This window comes from Salmo trutta, chromosome 35 (assembly GCF_901001165.1).
Source record: "Salmo trutta chromosome 35, fSalTru1.1, whole genome shotgun sequence".
NCBI lineage: Eukaryota > Metazoa > Chordata > Actinopteri > Salmoniformes > Salmonidae > Salmo > Salmo trutta.
In genome coordinates this window covers 34,953,684-34,963,050 of record NC_042991.1, presented here as the reverse complement: position 1 = coordinate 34,963,050, position 9,367 = coordinate 34,953,684, and the positions used below count along the sequence as shown (strand labels likewise).

The 9,367-nt window shown below is 48.7% G+C and overlaps 1 protein-coding gene across 1 annotated transcript in view; it reads right to left on the bottom strand.

The window, feature by feature from the left end:
• Positions 1-1,757: 1,757 nt before the first annotated feature.
• LOC115175130 (sushi domain-containing protein 6) overlaps positions 1,758-9,367 on the bottom strand; it is a 44,968-nt gene continuing 37,358 nt past the window's right edge. Inside the window, exons 4-7 of the mRNA XM_029734339.1 lie at positions 7,108-7,302; positions 6,701-6,839; positions 5,760-6,199; positions 1,758-4,885 (exon numbers count right to left, since the gene is read on the bottom strand). Of these exons, the coding sequence (XP_029590199.1) occupies positions 4,860-4,885; positions 5,760-6,199; positions 6,701-6,839; positions 7,108-7,302 (800 nt within the window). The 3' untranslated portion in view covers positions 1,758-4,859. The remainder of the gene's footprint in view (positions 4,886-5,759; positions 6,200-6,700; positions 6,840-7,107; positions 7,303-9,367) is intronic.

Here is a 9,367-nt window from a genome sequence, read left to right as displayed (position 1 = left end):
CCGCACAGATATTTCACCGGATGTATAAATGTGAAGCATCTGGTTTGCGATTCCACTCACTACCAAATATGGTAGTGAGAGGAAGCCCACTGGCTGGTAGGGGGAGGAGATATTAATGCAAATCTTCTCATCATTAAATATATATATATATTTTTTTTTATCTCAATACAGTTTTCTATTATGAACAAAACGGACTAAGTTTTGTAGACTTCACCCTTTTGCAAATTGAGTTATTGCACACGGGCAGTTGAGTAGGCGTTCCCTAACGGAAATATGCAGATATAAACTACAACGCGCCAATAGGATCTCACTAGCTTGTGCTTGGCTCTGCCCACTATGACTCATTTGTTCGCGTTGGAAACGACAAGCTGTGGTCTGTCTTGGTTTAGTTATAAAAACTCTTCGGTAGTACTTTATCTAGCCGCTAGGTATCACCTAGTCACAAGGTTCAACATCTACATAAAACAATGGTTGGTGGCACTCGTCACTCATAGTAGTAGGGGGACCCAATATAAAACGGCATGGCGCTTTATGTCCTAGAGTTGATGTACAGGTGTATGCTGCTGTTGTGTTTACAGTTAGAAAGATGAACAGCTAGCCAGTATCATGATACTATGGCTGATGTTATTAAGACACAATCTGCCCTCCAATGAGGTGTGGTTGTCCAGGAGTGTCCTTGAGGAAGTCACAGTGGGTAGGCCTTCAAGCATCTGTTCTCCACAGGCCTTTCACCCATGTTTACTATGGGTCTATCCATCTTTCAGCCTGCTTTACTTACTTCACATCAATCTTTGGGCCGCTGAATAAAAACACTAAACACAGATCAATTCACGTGTTCTTAAAATGTTCTGCTTCCTTACGTGTAAAACATGGAGGTTACAGAAGGTCTAGGTCCTTTCCTGTGGCTCAGTTGGTAAAGCATGGTGTTTGCAACGCTAGCATGGTGTGTGCAACGCCAGGATTGTGGGTTCAATTCCCACGGGGGGCCAGTACTAAAATATATATATATTTTTTAAATGCATGAAATGAAATGTATGCATTCACTACTGTAAGTCGCTCTGGATGAGAGCGTCTGCTAAATGACTAAAATGTAAAAATGTCCTCTTCAAAACAGGGAGGTCCAACCTTTCGGTTTCATTTAATGAATCACATGTTTAATTGGTTTTATGGAATCATGTGCCGAATAAGTGGGTCAATATAAACAATCAATGATCATGGCTTGTATAAAAAGGTTAACCACAGTGTTAATCTACTTTATGTTCTGAAACCTTTTTAGGTAAAGAAATGCCAATGTACGCCTGAAATAATCTGGGTGAATCAAACACAAAACCAATGCTAAGCAGAAACCACAACCAGGTGAATTTGTAGTGAGTTACCCCCGGCCTGCATTCTTTTTCAGTATAGAAACGTCAATGTGGGTTGCCTCCCAAATTACCCTTTATTCTCTATAGTGTACTACTTTTAACCAGGATCCATAGGGCTCTGGTCTATAGTAGTGCACTATATAGGGAATAGGGCTCTGGTCTATAGTAGTGCACTATATAGGGAATAGGGCTCTGGTCTATAGTAGTGCACTATATAGGGAATAGGGCTCTGGTCTATAGTAGTGCACTATATAGGGAATAGGGCTCTGGTCTATAGTAGTGCACTATATAGGGAATAGGGCGCTGGTCAAAAGTAGTGCACTATATAGGGAAAAGGGAGCTATTTTTGAAAAAGAATATTATCTTCAATATAAAAACACATCACATCTCACACACTTTCAAAAAAAAGCTTTAATTAGAAATAGTTATATACACACACACACACACGGTAGAATTAAATTAAACTTTATACAAATATTAAAATATGATCTTCACAACCCACTGCAATGTACAGAGGAAAAAAAGAAAACATGAAAGCATTGAAATGCAGAATCAAGAGATGGAGGAAACACCACTGTACAACGGTGGTCTGGACGCCAACAAAAATAGTCCCTTAACACGCAACATTTAAAATGTCTGATAGACATTAAAGAAAGAAAGAAAGTGATTTGTTTCATGTGCTTAGGCTTTTGAAAATCACGGTTGCTGAAGAAGCCTTGGGGGGGAGGACAGAGAGAAGAGAAGGATGGACTTTCTTTAGTCGAGTCCAAAAACAAAAATAAAACACATTGAAAAACACACAAGACAGTTGTATGACTAGAAAATACAAAAGTAAGGCCATTGGGAAACACCGAAGACGCTTCGATATCGTAGCAGATAAAGTACCAGGTCTAAGGCAACGTTCTCTGTTTGCGTTTATGAAGCCAATGACAATGACAGGTGGAAAGACCGACAAATAAACAAATTATGTTTTCAAAAAAGCCAGACCAGACTCAGACCGTGTCTCCTCAACCTAATGAGCTAGGATGATGACCTCAACTCAACGTATACGAGTGGTTTTAATCATCAAAGGTAAATTAAAACGGCTCACTTAAATTTGAACTGAACATTTACAACAAAAGATAACTGTCGTTTCCTGCAACCAGTTGCAGTTGTGTCAATGGTTTTTCAGTTGAAGCTTTTTAAAAAGTCGCAGATCCACAAGGTTATTCTGAAGCAACTCTGCAGAAAATGGAGGACATTTTAGTCCTTGAACATTTAAATATACATGATGTACTGTATTCTTACAGTAACGACTGTTTGTTCTTCTGACCGTTGTAAAAAGCAGGAAAAGAGGGAAGCCATTTTGAACTGGGGTAGCTGTGTGAAGACATTTCTACTAAGGGCAGGGAATCCTGGGTAATATTTCTGGTGTACCCATTCTATGGGCATGTCCTTTCTCTCTCGCCTAACTGATGTACACAGAGGCAAAGATAGACACACAAACACACTCTCACACATGCATACGGACATTAAGCGCATCCGGACCAAGTGACAAACACCTCTAGTGAACCCAACCTTACAGCCACACAATATAAATAGATTGGAAAAAGAGATGTGTGACCCAATATCCAGTCACCAAACAAACATGTTTTCATCATGTAAAAAAAACAGCAAGGCCTTAGTTCATTTAACAATATAGTGCAGCCCTCTTCATTCATGAAACAGCTGTGTGTTGTTCAGTTCCACAGCCAGGTGGCAAAAATATAGTGATGCCTCCCAAAACAAAACCCACCAGTTAGTCACATCAACAGGGGAGCAGATGGGCTGTTGATGTGACTAACACAACACAGATATCGGTTGTTGTGACGAAAAGGCAAGCGTGTCATTCATCTTATTTTAACATGATAGAGTGATACTGTCTGTCTGTAGCCCTGCAGGTGCTTGGTGACGTGCTCCCGCCATCCATCCATCCATCCTACGTGCATTGTCTTCTGACAGGTGGCGTCACTCCTACTCCCCTCAGACGAAAGTGGCGCTGACTGACCCAAGAAGATGCCAGAGAGTGGCAGCAGAGAAAGGAAGAGGGGCTTCATACAGAGTGGACAGACAGGGCTACCGCGTGCCCCCCCCCGCAGGACGTCATCGATCCATCATTAGAGAGAACGTGCAGCATACGCCAACAAACCAGGCCAAGGCCCAAACCAACATAGTCCTCACTGAAGAGAGAGGCTCCTCATCCCCATTAGAGTAGGGAGATGCACAAGTTTGTATCCAGAGTAATCTTCATCATCATCATCATCATCAGCAGCAGCAGCAGCGATAAAAGCATTATTATGTTAGCTACTAGCCTTGTGGTTTGAGATAAAGCATTTGGAAGTATGGATGATTGGGGTCAAGCAGCTCGGCTTAGAGGGAAGTGTGGATGATTGGGGTCAAGCAGCTCGGCATAGAGGGAAGTGTGGATGATTGGGGTCAAGCAGCTAGGCCTAGAGGGAAGTATGGATGATTGGGGTCAAGCAGCTAGGCCTAGAGGGAAGTGTGGATGATTGGGGTCAAGCAGCTCGGCTTAGAGGGAAGTGTGGATGATTGGGGTCAAGCAGCTCGGCATAGAGGGAAGTGTGGATGATTGGGGTCAAGCAGCTCGGCTTAGAGGGAAGTGTGGATGATTGGGGTCAAGCAGCTAGGCATAGAGGGAAGTATGGATGATTGGGGTCAAGCAGCTAGGCTTAGAGGGAAGTGTGGATGATTGGGGTCAAGCAGCTCGGCTTAGAGGGAAGTATGGATGATTGGGGTCAAGCAGCTAGGCCTAGAGGGAAGTGTATTCTGTGTACCAGAACTATATCAGGGTTCTACCCAGAATGTATTAACAAGGTGGTGCTGCTGAGTACAGCAGGGTCATTTCCTGCAATCTAGAGCAAATAACTGTGGTGCGGCGCCCCTCTTCCATTCTTTGGGGAGAACCCTGTAAATTGAACTGGCTCTGCTGTGTACATAGTGACACATACACAGTAGCACACTTGGAGCTCTGATACATACAGAATACATCTATATTCAGCTGAAACCACTTGATGCCTGTCTGTCTGTGTTGAGGTCCATTCTGAAACTGAGGAGACCAGGAAGTATTAAGGGCTCGTCAGTTCCCAGTAAGAGAGAAAGAGGGTCGTCTTGTCTTTTCTCCACACGGGTAGTAGTTTAGAGATCATTGCAGAAAGTGTAGCCAGGACATGGGGAGAGGATACTGGGGGTGGACATGTTCTGTGCATGGGTGGTAATAATTGGGGGTGAAGTTGGACTCTGCTCGTCTTTGCGCCGTGTGAGAGGTTGCAGATGTAGAGGAGGGAGGGAGGTTGAGTTTCTTTGACATGATTCCTGTCTTTGCTGCGCGGGGTAATTCTGTAGTTCAGAGACATAAGGTAGGGTGGTATCGTTCAGGTAGAAAGCCCCAGTAGGCCCCAGCAGGAGCCTCAGTTTCCTGCTCAGCTGTAGGGGCGGAGTGATGCTGCTGCAGGGGCTTCAGGTTTCCTTTAACAGGGGGATATCTAGAGAGACACAGAGAGAGAGGAGCGAGACACAGAGAGAGAGGAGCGAGACACAGAGAGAGAGGAGCGAGACACAGAGAGAGAGGAGCGAGACACAGAGAGAGAGGAGCGAGACACAGAGAGAGAGGGGCGAGAGACAGAGAGAGAGGAGCGAGAGACAGAGAGAGAGGAGCGAGAGACAGAGAGAGAGGAGCGAGACACAGAGAGAGAGGAGCGAGACACAGAGAGAGAGGAGCGAGACACAGAGAGAGAGGAGCGAGACACAGAGAGAGAGGAGCGAGACAGAGAGAGAGAGGAGCGAGACAGAGAGAGAGGAGCGAGACAGAGAGAGAGGAGCGAGACAGAGAGAGAGGAGCGAGACAGAGAGAGAGGAGCGAGACACAGAGAGAGAGGAGCGAGACAGAGAGAGAGGAGCGAGACAGAGAGAGAGGAGCGAGACACAGAGAGAGAGGAGCGAGACAGAGAGAGAGGAGCGAGACAGAGAGAGAGGAGCGAGACACAGAGAGAGGAGCGAGACACAGAGAGAGGAGCGAGACACAGAGAGAGGAGCGAGACACAGAGAGAGGAGCGAGACACAGAGAGAGGAGCGAGACACAGAGAGAGGAGCGAGACACAGAGAGAGGAGCGAGACACAGAGAGAGGAGCGAGACACAGAGAGAGGAGCGAGACAGAGGACAGAGATCAGTGTTAGAGATCCTAGCATCAGGCTACAGTATGTATAAACGCAGGTAGAAGTGAAGCTGGAATGAGAGTCAGGACTACAAAAGGTAAACAATGTAAACACTAAGCCTTCAACAGTTGAGGACATGCATGTGAACACACACACACACACACACACACACACACACACACACACACACACGGCACCACCTACCATCAGAGAAGTCGTCTACGGAGGTGACAGAAAGCAGGCTGTGCTGGTCACTGCTCTCTGAGTCTCTACGCCTGGCAAGGGCACCCCCTCCGTGTGCCGTAACCCACGACGACGAAGAGGAGGCGGCCTGGTGGACTAGTACTGTCTCTGCGTGACGGCAGGATGAAGAGGAGGAGGAAGAGGAGGAGGTGGAGGGGAGGCACAGCTCTGTATCTCTGTCTCTGTGATGGTGGGACTGGGACCTACTGCTGGGACCCGGTCCCTCTGCTCCGCCCTCGGCCCCCTGGGGGCCCTCAGACAGGACGATCTGAACCCGGGACTCTGGTGGTGGGGGGAGAGAGGCGCCGCTGCCGTACACAGCCTCCTCATAGGAGGGGAGGGCCACCTGGACCCCTTCCACCACGATAGAGGCTGGCTGGCCTGAGACACCCTGCTCACGCCTGGAGGGAGAGAGAGGGGGAGAGAGAGGGGAGGGAGAGAAAGAGATTTAGGATATTGCATGCCACCCAGTATTTCTGGTGGTGTGGTGCTGTGTGACAGAGCCCTGTGTAGACTAGAGGTGGTTGTGGAACTCCTCATAGATGCCCTCAGGCCTCACAGCCCCCAGGCCTCACAGCCCCCAGGCCTCACAGCCCCCAGGCCTGACAACACAATCAACATGGCTGCCTACTAACATCAGATGTAATGAGAACTGACTGTTAATCACAGAATCAGAGACAGTATGTCTGTTAGCGATATGCACACCTGTTAGTTAACTGTTGAACCATTTCTACTGCAGCTTTCACTTTGACAGTATTTTCATTTGCTTGGCCTGGTAACTTGTAAAACCAGTTACATTTTAACTTCACCAAACTGGATCTGACGGCCCGAAATGGCAGCAAAATACACATGTAAAGGTAAAGGTGTGTGTGTTCATGTAAAAGTATTGAAGGTGTGTGTACCTGCTGTGGTGGAAGGACTTGAGTTTGGGCTGCAGCAGAACAAACAGCACCACCAGCAGCAGGAGGAGGGCCACAGAGGAGGCTGTGGAAGCTACGATGGACAGAGTCGGCATCGCCAACGGAGACCGCGGCTCCTTCTCTGAGAAGGAGAGAGAGAGAGAGAGAGAGAGAGTTTAGGATTGTTCCTTTGGCAATACGAATATGTACTTTCCAATAACACATTGAATTGACAGAGGGAGAGAGAGACAGTCAGAATACTTCTGGATTCTTTTGTCAATTGAGTTTGAAATGTAATAGGTTTTTTAATAATTGCCTCACAGTCAATCCATGTCTCAGGCAGAACAGTGGTCAGGTAAAAGGCCTATTACAACAGGTAAGACAGGAGGAGAGGTTACTCTGGGTGTTACCTGGGCTGAGGCGGCAGGTGATCTGCATGGGTACGTCCCACTCCCCATTCTGACAGGTGAGGAACTTGTAGTCCCCCTTCAGAGCGTAGCCCTCGTCACAGAAGTACTCTATCACGGTCTTCTGGGTGAGGCGGGGGCAGGGGGACGGGTGGCATCTGTACCCTCCGTTCTCTGGCTCCGTGGGGGGGGGACACACTGGGGGGAGAGAGAGGAGGGAGGAGGGAGAGAGAGGGGAGAGGGAGGAGGGAGGGGAGAGAGAGGAGGGAGAGAGGAGAGAGGGAGGGAGTGGAGAGAGGGAGTGGAGGGGAGAAGGAGGAGGGAGAGGGGAGAGAGGAAAGAGAGGAGGGAGGGGAGAGAGGAAAGAGAAAGGAGGGAGGGGAAAGAGAGAGAGGAGGGAGAGGAGAGAGAAGGGAGGGGAGAGAGAAGGGAGGGAGGGGAGAGAGAGGAAAGAGAGGAGGGGAGAGGAGAGAAGAGAGAGGAGGGGAGAGAGAGGAGGGAGGGGAGAGATAGGAGGGAGGGGAGAGAGAGTAGGGTAGAGGGAGGAGAGAGGGAGGAGGGTAGAGGGAGGGGAGAGGGAGGAGGGTAGAGGGAGGGGAGAGGGAGGAGGGTAGAGGGAGGGGAGAGGGAGGAGGGTAGAGGGAGGGGAGAGGGAGGAGGGTAGAGGGAGGGAGGAGAGAGGGGAGAGGGAGAGAGATAGGGAGTGGAGAGGGAGTGGAGAGAGGATGGAGGGAGAGGAAGTGGAGAGAGGATGGAGGGAGAGGGAGTGGAGAGAGGATGGAGGGAGAGGGAGTGGAGAGGAAGTGGAGAGGGAGAGAGGGGGAAGGGAGGGGGAAGGGAGGGGAGAGAGGAGGAAGGGAGGGGAGAGAGGAGGAGGGGGAAAGGGAGGAGGGAGGGGAGAGGAGAGGGGAGAGAGAGAGAGGAAGGAGGGGAGAAGAGAGGAGGGAGGAGAGAAGAGAGAGGGGAGAGAAGAGAGAGGAGAGAGAGAGAGAGGAGGGAGGGGAGAGAGAGAGAGAGAGGAGGTAGGGAGGCGAGAGGGGAGAGAGGGGAGAGGCGAGAGAGAGAGGAGGGAGGGGAGAGAGAGAGGAGGTAGGAGAGAGAGAGAGGGGAGAAAGAGGAGGGAGGGGAGAGAGAGAGGAGAGAGAGAGGAGGGAGGGGAGAGGAGAGAGGCGAGAGAGAGAGGAGGTAGGAGGTAGGAGAGAGGAGAGGGGGGAGAGAGGAGAGGGGGGAGAGAGGAGAGAGAGAGAGAGGAGGTAGGAGAGAGAGAGAGAGAGGAGGTAGGAGAGAGAGAGAGAGAGGAGGGAGGGGAGAGAGGAGGTAGGAGAGAGAGAGAGAGGAGGGAGGGAAGAGAGGAGGTAGGAGAGAGAGAGAGAGGAGGGAGGGGAGAGAGGAGGTAGGAGAGAGGTCAGAAAAGTATTCTAATCAATGCAGATTAGAAAAAGCTAATAAGATGCGTAAGGAAGGACAAGTACTGGTATTGGTTCAGTGTGTGTGTGTGTGTGTGTGTGTGTGTGTGTGTGTGTGTGTGTGTGTGTGTGTGTACTACTACTACTACTAATCATTGGTTCAGTGTGTGTGTGTGTGTGTGTGTGTGTGTGTGTGTGTGTGTGTGTGTGTGTGTGTGTGTGTACACTACTACTACTACTAATCATTGGTTCAGTGTGTGTGTGTGTGTGTGTGTGTGTGTACTACTACTACTACTAATCATTGGTTCAGTGTGTGTGTGTGTGTGTGTGTGTGTGTGTGTGTGTGTGTACTACTACTAATCATTGGTTCAGTGTGTGTGTGTGTGTGTGTGTGTGTGTGTGTGTGGTGTGTGTGTGTGTGTGTGTACTACTACTAATCATTGGTTCAGTGTGTGTGTGTGTGTGTGTGTGTGTGTGTGTGTGTGTGTGTGTGAACTACTACTACTAATCATTGGTTCAGTGTGTGTGTGTGTGTGTGTGTGTGTGTACTACTACTACTACTACTACTAATCATTGGTTCAGTGTGTGTGTGTGTGTGTGTGTGTGTGTGTGTGTGTGTGTGTGTGTGTGTGTGTGTGTGTGTACTACTACTACTACTAATCATTGGTTCAGTGTGTGTGTGTGTGTGTGTGTGTGTGTGTGTGTGTGTGTGTGTGTGTGTGGTGTGTGTGTGTGTACTACTACTACTAATCATTGGTTCAGTGTGTGTGTTGTGTGTGTGTGTGTGTGTGTGTGTGTGTGTGTGTGTGTACTACTAATCATTGGTTCAGTGTGTGGTGTGTGTGTGTGTGTGTGTG